This window comes from Eulemur rufifrons, chromosome 6, assembly GCF_041146395.1.
Source record: "Eulemur rufifrons isolate Redbay chromosome 6, OSU_ERuf_1, whole genome shotgun sequence".
Classification (NCBI taxonomy): Eukaryota; Metazoa; Chordata; class Mammalia; order Primates; family Lemuridae; genus Eulemur; species Eulemur rufifrons.
The window spans coordinates 90835500-90850332 of NC_090988.1; the positions used below are offsets into that span (position 1 = coordinate 90835500).

Genomic DNA, 14833 nt, shown 5'->3' on the forward strand with positions numbered 1-14833 from the left:
GTGCATAATAAGAGAGTATGTTGGCTACCTAAAATTTTGGAAGGTATGTTATAGGCTTTTGAGCCAATAATTGTCTTGCAAATATAAATAACTTAAAATCAAGAAGAATAGTGGTTAGCATATGAAAAACTTCTAATCTTTATATAAAGGCTTGATTTTTAGGATCTAGGTAAACGTAAGGTAAGATTTCAGTGTATAACTCTAAGAATTGAAAGGGAGATTGCCTAGGTTATTTATACCATCTCTTACAACATGAACCTTCTACAATTATTTAAGTCTGATGCTTTCTTCTGACTCAGGAAGAACAACTAAGTTGAGCATAAGATATGATGAAACCAAAATGTCTAATAAAGGAAACTGTTTGGAAGAGGGAAAATTTGTCAGGGAAAATTTGAGTAATTATCAGCAGGGAACTCCAGAAATCAACATGAGGAAGAGCATAAAAAAGAACAGACCAAAACCATAAGTGTTACGAGGCAGGCAAGAGAGCCAGAGACACAGCAGTGAACAACAGTGAAGGCGATGGGCTTTATGTACCTCTTTGTACCTCAACCTGTCTCTTTCTCTGCATGAATGTGACTCAACATTAACCAGTGTATGTGTTCACATTGTCGCTTTTCTTAAAGGAACTAATCTTCATGCCCCAAGACAGGATTATACTAAATCAACAATAAGAAGATAATATTCTCTACTGACTTCTTCTAGGTCACTCCAAACTATAAAGAAGGATTTAAAACATTCATTCATCTTTTGTCATCTAAGATCAATTTCTTGCTCCACAACTTCCTCATGGCATTTTTCACTTCTGCATTCCTCAATGTATAAATCACAGGGTTGAGCAAAGGTGTCCCAATTGTATAAAACACAGCTATCATCTTATCCACGGGGAAGGTGACTGCAGGGCGCGTGTATATAAATATACAAGGTACAAAGAACAAGATGACCACGATGATGTGGGAGATGCAGGTAGACAGAGCTTTCTTCCTGCCTTCAGCACTGTGGTTTCTCAGAGAACGCAAGATGAACACATAGGAGAACAACAGCATGACAAAACTCACTGTACAAATGGCCCCACTGTTGGAAACCAAGAGTAGGTTGATCTCGTAGGTGTCTGAACAGGCAAGTTTCAACAAGGGCTGCAAGTCACAGAAATAGTGATCAATGACATTGGGACCACAGAATGGCAAACTCAAGGCAAGAAAAATCTGAGCTGAAGAATGCACACAGGACCCCACCCAGGCAACGGCCACCAACACACCACAGACACGGGGACTCATGATGGTCATGTAGTGCAAGGGCTTGCAGATGGCCACATAGCGGTCAATGGCCATGAGGATGAGGATGAAGATCTCCAAGCAGCCAAAGAAATGGGATGTAAAGACTTGGATAATGCACTGATTGAAAGAGATAGTGGCCTTCCTCAAAAGAGCATCCACAATCATTCTAGGGGCTGTGGAAGTAGAGAAGCAGGTATCAGATAACGATAAGTAGAAAAGGAAGAAGTACATTGGGCTCTCAAGTGCCCGGCTGGTCTTGATGGTAGTAATAATCAGCAAGTTTCCTAACAACGTCCCTAAATAGAAAAGCAAGAAAGTGACAAACACCATTTTCTTCCAAAAAGGATCCTGTGTCAACCCAATCAGAATGAACTCAGTCACATTATTACTCAGTTGCATGGTTTCATGAATGAGGAGAAGGGGCAAGTGTGAAATGGTTTATCTGCAAAAAATAAAGGAATTAATTCATAGCATGCTATGTGATGTTATGGAATATTTTAGGCAAAATTAATTATTCCTCACCAGAGACATTCCATTTGTGATTTCTTAAGTCACATTAACACTTGTTTCTCAGTTTTAATCATTACTTCATAGTGCTATTATGAGGCTAAAATATGCCTATGAATATGATACTTTCCAATAGCATTCTTCAAGTAAAAACTCTTGTTAACTTTGGCATGAATCTCATTAATTTGCCCAATTCAATAAATGAAAAGTTAAGATGCATGGATCTATTTTAATTTTAACTTCATTTTTTTCATTTTCAAGAGATATTGGGGCCCATTTGTGTGTGTGTGTGTGTGTGTGTGTGTGTGTGTAAATATATGGACTGACGGTCCTCTTTAAATATTTAATCAGTAGTTTAATCAGTAGTCAATAGCTGCCTTCCTTCCTGGAATTCTTTTCCATTACTAGCTACTTCAACCATCTGGAAACTTCCAGACCCAGCTGTGGAAAAATCTCTGTGAAGCCTTCAATGATTTCTTTTTGATAAATTAAATTATTTCTGCTGCTCTTTAATGGCTTTTAAAATATCTTTTCTTATGCTATTACATATATTTGCTTAAATGCAATTAGGTGTGTGCTTCTTTTAGCTTCCTCCCTGGAATGAGAATATTAGAAAGCTATGTGTTCTTAAGATAATATTCTCCACTGTAGCAAACCAAAGGTCATGTATAATGCAGGTGCTTAGTGTTTTTTAACTGAATGTTCTCTCTTACCTCTTGAAATATGATAATATTTATGTGATTATTGACTATTTTAGTAGTATGCTGATTGCAAAATATATTCATATCATTAATATACGAGGTCTATCTATTACATATGATAGCCTGACAAATATGCTCCTCTTTTAAAAAAAAAGCCTGAGAGCTATTTTAAATAACTTACTGAGTCAGCTTTACAACTTGGAGAAATACATGTTGTACTCTGCACAGCAAGATGGTGCCATGAAAGACACTGGGACTTTGACTCTCATAAAATGATCATCTTAGAAATTAGTCATTGTTTCTCATGAATTCTTAGCCATTAACTAATGCAGGGAGAGCCTTGACATTTTTTTAGCTTTCTGATACTGATGCACATTTTGGGGAATTTCTGTATGTATGACTCTACATCCATTTTTTTTTACTCTGGAGGACTATTAACATTTTTCATAAGGTTCTCAAAGGAATGAGACAATAAGTGGGTTATAATGGTCTGGAGACAAAACAGCTCCAGTAATATAGCACATATTCTAATAACCACTGCATTGACCTCAACTCTTCAAACAGGATTGGCTAACTTTAGGGTGGCTACATTGGTCAAAACAGTATTAAATAGACAATGTGCTGGTGTTGATAGTAAGAGAAAGGCTGAAAGAAAAGCAATGAAGAAGAGGTGGAGGATGGATAAGGGTGGAACACAGTGTCAGGTGGCTCCTTCTGTGCCTCTTTATTGTATTGCAGAGGACACAAGGAGAGGCGTTGTTAAGGAGTCTCTCTATCTGCCCAAACCTCAGTAAATCAGTTATACCAGACCTCTATCTTTGGGAGAATTCCTATACTGACTTTATTCTATGCAGAATTTACCGATTCTCTGTGGAAAAGAAAACAAGTTGTCCCAAGCTGCTTTATTCTCCACAAGCCCAAATTAAAGAGTGATATAACCTACCCACCTGGAGCTCCTCACTCTGTGTAATGGAATCCCATGATACCTGCTATCTGGTCACGAGATGCCCTGGAAAATAGTCTGGCCTGAGAACCAAAATGTTATAAAATTCAATACTCATTGCCTATGCTTCCATATCTGGTTGCCCCAAATGGCATAAAATTAATGTTTAATTAATTCTTTTCCAAAATCTTACTAGACAAAGAGCAGATTGGTGGAGATGCACTGGTAGATAAGATGACACATGGAAGAAGGTGGAGCAGCAGCACATATTGAGCAAAAGGGAAGGTTTTTACCCAAAATATTTTTAGCAATGTCTCTACCACATATATGGCATATTATCTTTCACCTTCAATATGTAGTGTTTAGACTGAGCATTTTCATGTTTGTTCTGAATGTTTTCCAGGGGGTAGTTATTCAACTTTTCAAAATAAAAGTCAGATGTGCATCAATTTTAAATTATATTCTTATGATACTATTGAAGAAACGTAAGTGGAATAATAATTCTATGGTGTGATATGCAATATTGTATTCAATTTTGTCACTTGGCTATGGAAAAGCTAACATTCTCCTGATATTTTGTAAAGGTTATTATTTTCTATTAACAGTTTCTCTAATTGTTTATCAGGAATAAACTCTTCTATGTTTCTGGTACCCATAGCTTTCGTGAAGACTTACCTTGCCCAGCTGTCTTCCATTAAAAAAAGGAAAAAATATTACAGACTTTTCTATACTCTGTCATCTCAAGAAATTATAATAAGCCTTAAGACATATAATGCATCCTTCTCTCCTCACACAACAGTGATGGTTTTTCACATACCTGGTACTCATAAACTAGTTCAAAGCTTATATTTCATTCAATTTCATTCTTATATTAACAGTAAGCCTATGAAAACTGGGTTATTCATTTTTTTCTATTCCTTTCTCAGAAGATGTGGAAGCAGTATAATCACAAGACATATAGGAATATATTTAAAAATCATTTAATTAATTTGTAATCATGACTCTAAGCTTGTAAAGATGGAAATAACCTATCACCTACCTGTTGGAAGACTCTCTAAATTAGGGTCATCTGTTCATCCCCTTTTGAAAGCAGCCTTCCCGTAGAATACTTAAAAAAAAACAAAAAACAAACCAAACAAAGTTTCATTGTGCACTCCAGAGGGAATATTTCAATGCCTAATGATGTAAGATATTAGCATCTTAGGGAGTATTAGTCCCTAAAGTTTCTCTTCTTTTTCGAATCAGAAACATCTCAGATATTATGATAAATGTAACTTTTGGTTTGTGTCTTTAGCCTATAAGAATAGCAATGACCTTCTTCATATTCTGTAAGGAGATACAAAGGTATGGAGATGTTAGGTGCCTCAGGCCCACCAAAGGTTCCAGAGAAGAGGAGAAAAATGCTAATGGATGGTGGGGAGCATTATAGAAAAAAGGAAAATGAAAAAATATAATATTAATAGTATCATTGGTAAATGAGGAAGTGGGTCACTAAGAAATAATTCTGCTCCCATGTAGTGCCCTAAATTGCCACTTCATACATTAGGAAATAAACTTTTCTAGCTCCTGTAAAACACTTGTAATATATTTGCAAGTACAACCCAGGGAGCGCAGTGTGGTGCTCCAGAGGTTCTGTTCTGTGGGCTACAGAAAACATCCACCAAAGAACCACAGATTTGTAACATGCGGTCCAAGTATTTAAATATGTATAATGGACACTGAATCTCATCTTTCTTTCAAAATCATTTCCATTTGTTTTACTAATTCAGGTTAGTAAAAAGACATTTATTAAGGAATACATTTTGTTGAAATAATTTTACTTTAACCAAATACTTATTGAATATTTTTTATATACTTGGCTCTGGGCTTGCCACTTTACATCAGTTATATCTTTGAATTCACTTAATTATTCCAAGAGGAAGGTATTAATGATGACATTTCATATGAGAGAAAACTGAAACTCGCAGAAGTTAATTAGCTTGCCTAGATTGATGTTGTGTAAGTTCAATATTGATATCTGTACTAATGACAGTTTTATTCTGTGTTTTTCCTCTTTCCACACATTTTCCTTACACTAGCCTAAACTGAAAACCAGGAAGCACTAGAAAGTGATGATGATGAAAGACATTTCTGTGGCTGAGTGACAGTATTGCAGGCCGAGGAACTTAGACTTAAAAGTAATGTAATGAGGACAGGTTGAAATTCAGGTAGCCATGGATAGATGAGTGAACATTTTCAGTAGACATTGAATGTTTTTGCAAGTATGAATTTCAAGTCAGTTCTACAGAACTAGATTTGGAAATCAGTATTTGTAAATGACTATTTAAATCATGAGGGTGTGTGTGGTCACCTGAAGAAAGCAGGTTAGAGAAGACAGCCAGCAACAAAATGTAGGGTTACACCAACATTTAAAAGGATACTTGAAGGATCTCAAGAAGAATGTTCAAAGAATCACGATAAAATCATGAAAGAGTACCCAGGAACCTAAAGGAGAATTCAGCAAGGAGTGCATGTTTTCTGTGTAAGGAGAGCACTAGAGTCTCAAACTCATACACATCCGGGTCCTGACCAAAGTGATCAGTAACTAGATAACTTTAAAATAGAAAAAATTTGCACTACAGATAGAAACCCAGAAAGAATTCTTATTTTATTCCTCAAACTCTTAGCAAGTTCTATAAATTGCAAGCACTTATTGAAGGTAGGGTTCGTGACTATCTTGTTCTCCACCACATTTGCCATAGTATTTATGAACTACGATTTATAGTATGCAATTAATAATCATTTAGTAAGTGAATGCACAAATAAAACAAATGAAACCACATTGAAAAAGCATTTGAATAACTATTTATTAATATAATCTTTTCTGAAAAACTACCTCTATAATGTTAAATAAAATAAGAATCTCTTCTGATTCTTTCCGAACCACACTAAGACCACTAATTTAGAAGGCAGCTTACAGAAGTGAAGTCTGATCTTGGAAAACTCCTCCAGGAGTCCCTTTCATAGATGTGATTTCCAAGCACAATCAACAGCACTGAGACACATCATATGAGATATTCAACATGCTAGGTTGTCCCCATAATAGAATGTGCTTTTTTCCCATGATGTAGTGTGGAATGCAGGATCTATAATGAGGACGCATTCAACCTTTGCAGGACATTTGCTGTTTTGCTGCACAATGTCTAAACACCTCTGTAGATACATCCGGCCTGCTGTGTAATGATGGCTGAAAGTGAGTTGTACAAACTGTCTCAGTGGGCCCTGATTGTCCATGTCCATTTTCCTTCTTGAATAAATAACCTCTAATTTCCTCTGAGAAATCACAACTTTTCCATATTCGGTCTGTAAGATCTGGGTAGTGTGATCTCCCAAAAATAGGAATATGACTTCTGCTGGGTCAATTAGAAAAGATGTCTCCAAGGATGGAAGGATCAGGTCAGGAATCTAGTAGCAAATGAGATGCAAACTCCATACTATTGTGGAAATTATTAAGAAAATGGGTACTAATTGACCCACACTTACATGCACATATGGAAGTAACATTCACTGGGTGTCATGCAAGTGGGAGGGGAGGAGGGGATGGTTATATTCATACCTAATGGGTGCGGTGCGCACCATCTGGGTGATGGGCATGCTTGTAGCTCTGACTTGTGTGGTGCAAAGGCAATATATATACCCTAAATATTTGTACCCCCATAATATTTTTAAATAAAAAAAAGAAAAGTCTTTCTCTTTTTCCTAATAGAGTTTGTGAAAGGACAGGCCCAGAACTCCTGCCCCACAATCTTACCATGAGTGGAGACAGCCTGATGAAAAGTGGAGCCAACACCAAAGGAAGCTGAGCCAATAGACATGCAAAATAGTATTGTATGGTATCTTACAGAGCATTGTTTCCTGGAATATAGCCTGGGCTTGAAAGCTACCAAAGTAGAATAAGATCTCCTCTTAGAGAAATGATAATGAGATGTTTTATCTTCACTCTTTTACAGATTTTTTTTGGTATCTCAGTGAATAAATGAACTTCCAGAACTATGAGCCTTAGATGGACCTGATACCTTCTGAGGGCAGACTCTGCAGATATTTTCACCTCTAAGAAATTCCTTAAAGCGAAGAGGTCAAAAAGATTGCCTAATGAAAGACACATTTACCTTCATCCTATTTCATAATTTAAAACCCCAAATGATTAATTTGCTGATGTAGAGATATTTATAGGCATATTCCACGTTTGTCTAGGCTGTAATTCCTTGAGATCATGAACTATGCTGAAGTGACAGAAATAATGTGTTCTTTAGATCAGCCCGGCTTACAGATTCTTTGAAACTCCAGCCCCTGACTCTGGCTCAGGACACAGGGAGTGAAAAGTGCATTCCCGGAGGTATATGGCAAACTGTGGTCGATATCTGCTTCCAACATGGTGTCTTGGTCTCTGAGGCTGATGCAGTACTTTAATTATTCAGAGTCTTTCCTGCCAAAACCACTTCCATGCTATCAGGCACTGTAGTTTCTATTCCCCAGTGATAACTTCTTCTAGCTGCCAATGGTTTCTTGGCAAGAGGCCCAACAGCTGAATCCTACTATTGAGCTACCAAAACATGGCCCTTATTAGCAGGTCCCAAAATCCCCAACAAAGTGAAAGATGCTCTAACTTATTACATCATCCACTTTTATAGTGTTTCTGTCCCCAGTGCCCTGTTCATTCAAGAACTGTGACTGAGGCCTTGTGCCTTTCTCCTATCTATGAATACATGCCAACTCTCTGTCTTTGCATAGAGCATCTCCCTGAGATCCCTCTTCTCCCCTGCCTGTCACACAGAGCAGGGGCACAGCTGCATCCTCACTCAAGACTGTGCGTCCCTTGGGATTTTCCATTGTCTATATACATGCAACCTGAGGTTACCTTTATAGTGTGTAGATAATTGTTTCTCAAATTTGAGTACTTGTTGAAGACTTTTAAATAGAGATGCTCTGAAATTCAGCTTTAGCCTTCACCCGGTATCACCGATCATCTTAGACATCATCACGGAAAGGCTGAAGAGCCAAATGCTTCCGTCCGTGTCATTTCTGACTTCTCTGCCCTTCAGGGATGTGACTGCATAGATTATCATCATGCCTAAACTGCACAATGACACTATTAAAAATTAGTCATGTAAATCCGATTTATTGTCAATATATTAATATTCACTGGCAAATATTGGTGAACATTCCAGATGTGACTTGGAAAGACTATCTCCTTGTTTTATTTTTATTTTTTTGCATGTCAAACATTAACTGACATTCTCATAGTGTAAATAGTTATAATAGTAACTTCCTGTGCAAAAGTGAACACAGACATGACAGCCACAGCTGCAAGTGAAAGTAAATCACTTCAGTAACTAGCGTGAATGGTGTTACAAAGCAAATTGAAATTGTGCAAGTTTTTCCTTCCTTTGCTTTTTTAAAACGTATTCCCTCATTGCTAATGAATGAAATCCTTTCTTATCTTCTTGTCTCAAACAAATGCAACAGTGAAAGGGAAGCTTAGCATAAATAGCTCCATTTTGCTTCTGACCTCAGGTTAAAAGCTTCTGCTTAGCTCTGCACATAGGCTAAAGGAAAGGTGGCAACCCTCCTTCTCCCAAAAGTAACCCCCAGGGTGGTAAGGAAAGCATCATATGAGTAACAATGCTATGTGAAAGAGTTGTATCCTGACCTTCATCCTCCAAAGTTTACTGACCAAGAGCAAAGGAGTTTTACAACTTCCTCAGACCCTCACTGATGCACAGGTGTCTGCAGTTCTCCATTACCACTCGCAGCCCAACCCACCTCTTCCCCTGTCCTTAAAGTAAAAAGGAGCCTAAAGTTCATACTACCTTAAGATGGTTCTTGGTTTGTTAGTCTACCATCTTCTTGGTTTGCTGGCTCTCTGAATAAAAGTCACTTTCCTTTGCCCAACACCTTGTTCTCTCAACTTGTTGGCTGTCCTGTGGTGAGTGGTATGAGCTTGGACTCAGTTACACTAATTAATAAAGTTATTTGATAGGGCTAGCATAGTTCTGTAATATTTGTGTGTGTGTGCATGTGAGTTCACACACATACAAATACTCAAGTTATATGAAATTTATATTTTAATAATATTTTTACTTTTTGTTTGGTTTGAACTTTGTAAAGGACGATGGCTCATAGAAGGGGTCTGGATGAATTTCTCCAGTGAGATGTTGAAGAAATGTTTCCAGGATAGAGCAGAAAACAGGAAGAAGACAAAGAAAAGTTAAAAAGAAAGATACTGAGTCATTTTAAAAATGCAGCCATTGGAAGGATGGAAAATAAGCTCTTCAGCCCTGGGCATAGTGGGTTCTCTAGGTAACAGTTCTGGTCCCCACAAACATTTTCAAAATGATCTCTCTGGATTACTTCCTAGAAGGAAGGTCCACAACTGAAATTTATCTCAGCTTCTCAGCTACTGAAGAACTAATAATTGTCAAGATTTCTATTCTTGCTGTATAACATTGGAGACAGGTGCTAATACACCTGAGTTTTTTTTTTTTTTTTTTGCTCTTATAGAAATTTATTTAGTGTGAGAAACAAAATATGAGAACAATGGCTGTGAAGGACAAATCAATAGCAAGTGGTTATGCACAAGTGGTGTGCATTTTGGAAAACCAAATGATTTCTTCTCAGACCTTAAGTTTCTGAGTACACTGAGGGTACCTTCTTGGGAGTTTAAATGCCTATGGAAAATGGGAAATGAGTAAGAGTTGGTATGGCTGAGTCAAAAACGGCATCTTGTTTATTACATCCTGCTCCTCTCTAGTAGACAGGAAACAAAGCTGGTGGGGAGGGGAGGAATAAATACTGAAGGAATTTACTAAACATATGTCCATTATAGAGTATTCATTTTTTCCTTGAAGGAGCTAAGTGAGAAAGGAGAGGCCAACTCTGATCATAACTGTAGTCAACTTCAGAAGATATGTCCTCAAAAGTCAAGTTTAGACATTTTGATTTGCCATAGAAGAAGAGAAAATGACACTACGCTTTAGGGCAGAGAGAGCCAAATATCACTAATCTGAAGGGTAGCTGCAGGGTTGGCGGAGGTAGGTGGGTGGGCAGTGGTGTTAGGAGGAGGATATAAAGACTAATACATTCTGGGGGGAACATATGGTGGTGGACCCACACACACAAAGGGGGCCTTAGCGAAACTGCAGAGTACTGATCCTTAGACCAATCACATCTTTGCCAATCTCTGTCACTGTAGTGACCTTGCAGATTTGACCCTTGAACTCAGGGTAATAGCAGGCCCCGCTGAGCGGACACTTCTCTACTGGATGCAGCACAGATGTCGAAGGGGTTGTGCATGTCATAATTGAGCTGGTAGGCATCTGTGGGGTTCTTCTCACAGGCAGACAGGATTTTTCGGGTCTGTTGAGCCACCTCAACGATAAAGGGGTCAATTCAGCAAGAGCATATAACAATTCTAAATATGTATGTGCCGAACACTGGAGCACCCAGATATAAAGAGCAAATACTATCAGAGCTAGAGAAAGGTGACCACAAAACAATAATCGTTGGAGATCTCAACACTCCACTTTCAGCACTGGACAGACCATCCAGACAGAAAATCTACAATGAAACATTGGATTTAATCTGCACTATAGACCAAATGTGGACAGAACATTTCATCCAACAGCTGAAGAATTCACATTATTCTCCTCACCTCATGGATCATTTTCAAGGACAGACCATATGTTAGACAACAAAACAAGTCTCAAAAAATTCAACAAAATTGACATGATATCGAGCTTTTTCTCTGACCACAATGGAATAAAACTAGAAATTAACAACAAGAGGAACATTGGAAAATACTCAAACATGGAAATTAAACCATATTGTCCTGAATGACCAGTGGGTGAATGAAGAGATGAAGAAGGAAATTTTAAAATGTCTCAAAACAAAAGGAAATGAAAATACAACATACGGGATACAGCAAAAGCAATAATGAGAGGAAAGTTTACAGTAATAAGTGCCTACATTAAAAATGTAGAAAAGCTTCAAATAAAGAAGCTAATGATGCATCTCAAAGAACTTGAAAAAGAAGAGCAAACCAAACCCAAAATTAGTAGAGGGAAAGAAATAATAAAGATCAGAGAAGAAATAAATAAAATCAAAACAAAAAAATACAAAACAGATCAACGAAACAAAAACTTGGGTTTTTGAAAAGATAAACAAAATAGATACTCCTTTAGCCAGACTAACAAAAAAAGAGAGAAGACCGAAATAAATAAAGTAAGAGATGAAAAAGGAGATATTCATTCATCTTTTTTATGGCTGACTAATACTCCATGGTGCACATATACTACATTTTATTAATCCACTCATGAATTGATGGGAGACCATTCTCCTCAGTGAAGTATTACAAAAATGGAAAAACAAACACCACATGTACTCACTATTAAATTGGAACTAATTGATGAGCACACAAGTGCACAGAGGGAAGTAAAACTCAGTAGACAGCAGCCAGGAGGAAGAGGGGAAGAGGGAAGGGATCAAACCAACATAATCGGTACTATGAACACTATTTAGGTGACAGGCACACCTATAATCAGGACTCAAGCATTGCAAAAATGACCCAAGTAACAAAAATATTCTGTACTCCCATAATATTTTGAAACAAAAAGTATTTAAACGAAAAGAGAAAGAAAAGGGAGATATTACAATTGACACTGTAGAAATCCAAAGGATCATTACAGACTACTTCGAGCAACTATATTCCAATAAATTGGAAAACATACAATAAATGGATAAATTCTGAGAAACAAAACACCAAAAAGAAATCCAAAACCTGAATAAACCGATAAAAATAACAAGATAGAAGCAGTAATAAAAAGTCTCCCATCAAAGATATGCAAGATATATCCAATAAAGATTTTGTCCAAGACAATTTTGACTTTTTTCCTCTTAACCTTGATTTTATAAAAAAAAGTTTAATATTTTATTTTCCATCACACCACCACCAATCTCTTCCATACTTTCCTCATGGCATTTTTTACCTCCTTATTCCTGAAAGTATAAATCAAAGGATTGAGCAAGGGAGCTAGGATGGCATAAATTATTGCCACCATTTTGTCAGAGGATAAAGCAGATGGAGGTCGTGTGTATACAAACATGCACGGGACAAAGAACAAAACCACAACAGTAATGTGAGATCCACAGGTAGAGAGAGCTTTTCTCCGTCCTTCAGAACTATGAGCTCTCAGAGAGAACAAGATGACACCATAGGAGACAAGCAACAAGGAGAAGATTATGATGCAGAAAAACCCACTGTTAATGACCACAAAAAGGCCAAATATGTGAGTGTCGGTGCAGGCAAGCTCCACTAATGGATACAAGTCACAGAAGAAGTGATCCATGACATTGGGACCACAAAAGGGCAACTGCAAAGTAAAGAGAATTTGTATCGTGGAATGCAAGAAGCCCGCTGCCCAGGCTACCGCAATAAGAATGCCACAGAGCTTCCGGTTCATAATGGAAGAGTAATGCAAAGGCTTGCAAATGGCCACATACCGATCATAGGCCATGGCTGTGAGGACAATCACCTCTGCCCCGCTAAAGAAGTGGTCAGCAAACAGCTGTATCATGCAGCCTTGAAAGGAGATGGTTTTCCTCTCATAGAGGGAATCCGAAATCATCTTTGGCATGAAGACGCAGGAGAAGCATGCATCTAGGAAGGACAGGAAAGCCAAGAAGAAGTACATGGGGGATCCAAGTAGTGCAGGGCTGCTGAAGATGGTTACTACAATTAGCATGTTGCTCCCAACTGTTGCAATGTAGACAAACAAAAATACAACAAATAATATTTTCTGAACATTTGGATTCTGTGAGAGCCCCAGGAAGACAAATTCAGTAACAAAGCTTTGGTTGTGCATAATTTCCAAGGAAAAGGTGACAGCTCCAACAGTGATGATCATGTAGAATCTGCAGTCATGGTAAAGAAAAATTTGCTTCAGTTCAAGTTGTGTATTGTAGTCCTCAACAAGTTTGGAGAATCCACATACAAAATTATCTGAGTGCTGGTGTTGTCACTGAGAACACAAAACTCGAAATTGTTGAAGGCAGTACTGAAAGATCAGGCAGAATGAGGTGGAGATAAATTATTGAATGCCTTAAAAGAGGCATAGTTTCAATATTGGGGAAGGAAATGATTCACATATGGTAGAGAAGAGAAATAGTTTTCATCTCAAGTGCCAGCTTTGACCTTTTAGTGGTGGCTCCCAGAGTGAATTATTGAGAAGCATTCTGTAGCCACCTCCAAGTTATGAGGAAAGGAGAACTGTAATTTATTAGTAATGCCTGCCATTGGCATGGAATGTGAGCAGAGGTGAACGGCATGACATCCTAAACTGGAGACCGCCTTATCTACAAATAGAAGAAATAACATGCAGTTTAAAAGCCACTTGAAAATCATGGCTACTCCTCACATATGTCTTTGGAAGTCTGTAATGGGCCTTTAAATGAATTAGTTAATTGTTTATGAAAGAGAATGATCTATGGAAAATGACTAGATCTGTGTTTAAGATATAACAAGTATGCACTAAGTGTTGAGTTTGTTTTTAATCTGTCATTTGAAAATGAGAAGTTTATAAAAACAATAATGCCTATATCAGAGTGTTGTCATGGTGACTAAGTGAAGTAAGGTGGGGCTGAGGACCCAGTGCATAGAACACAGTCTCTGATAGTCCTATTGTCCCTGTTAGATTGGTGGGAAGCTCATGCTGATGAGGTTAAGTTCCAGCAAACAACAGACGGTTTATCTGGGATTTGAACACAGCCCCTCTGTCTCCAGCACTCACTGGAACAACAGGGAGAGGAGTGAAATTTTTCTTTTTCTGCAAGAATTTCAGAGCAGGGCTGACCTTTCTACAAACACTTACATATACAAATTGGCAGCCACATCATAGGCAAGGAAGAGAAACAACGAGTTGCATATAGAACAGAGTCTTGAGGCTTTATTAATTATTTGCCAATTATTTGCACAATGTGGTCAGGTCTGATCAAGTGTAACTACTAAGTATATACATGTTTCAAATTTGTTTGATATTATCATAAAGCTGAGAGATGTGTATATATTAAAGACTTACCTGCTCATCTCCCAGGATTATAATGAGCTTCAAATGTGAAAATGTTTCTTATGATAACATGCCCTTATCAATTGTAGTTACCATTATCTCACTTACAAAGCCATCCTCCTTACCCACAGAAAGGTTTGAAATGAATCATCCAGCTAATTACCCAAACTCTGACTTCATTTTCCACAGGTAGACACAGCTTCACAGGATGATTGGATCCTCATCTATACGTGCAACTGAAATATGTCAGTCATATAACACATATGTATGTCTGCATGTGTTAATATTATATATGTATACATATAT

The 14833-nt window shown here is 37.6% G+C and overlaps 2 protein-coding genes across 2 annotated transcripts; both read right to left on the reverse strand.

Moving 5' to 3' along the window:
- Positions 1-743: 743 nt before the first annotated feature.
- On the reverse strand, positions 744-1676 carry LOC138384412 (olfactory receptor 4C16-like). The gene has a single exon (XM_069469917.1). It carries the CDS (start codon positions 1674-1676, stop codon positions 744-746), a length of 933 nt encoding a protein of 310 aa, XP_069326018.1.
- Positions 1677-12403: 10727 nt separating this feature from the next.
- On the reverse strand, positions 12404-13327 carry LOC138384413 (olfactory receptor 4C15-like). The gene has a single exon (XM_069469918.1). It carries the CDS (start codon positions 13325-13327, stop codon positions 12404-12406), a length of 924 nt encoding a protein of 307 aa, XP_069326019.1.
- Positions 13328-14833: the final 1506 nt, after the last annotated feature.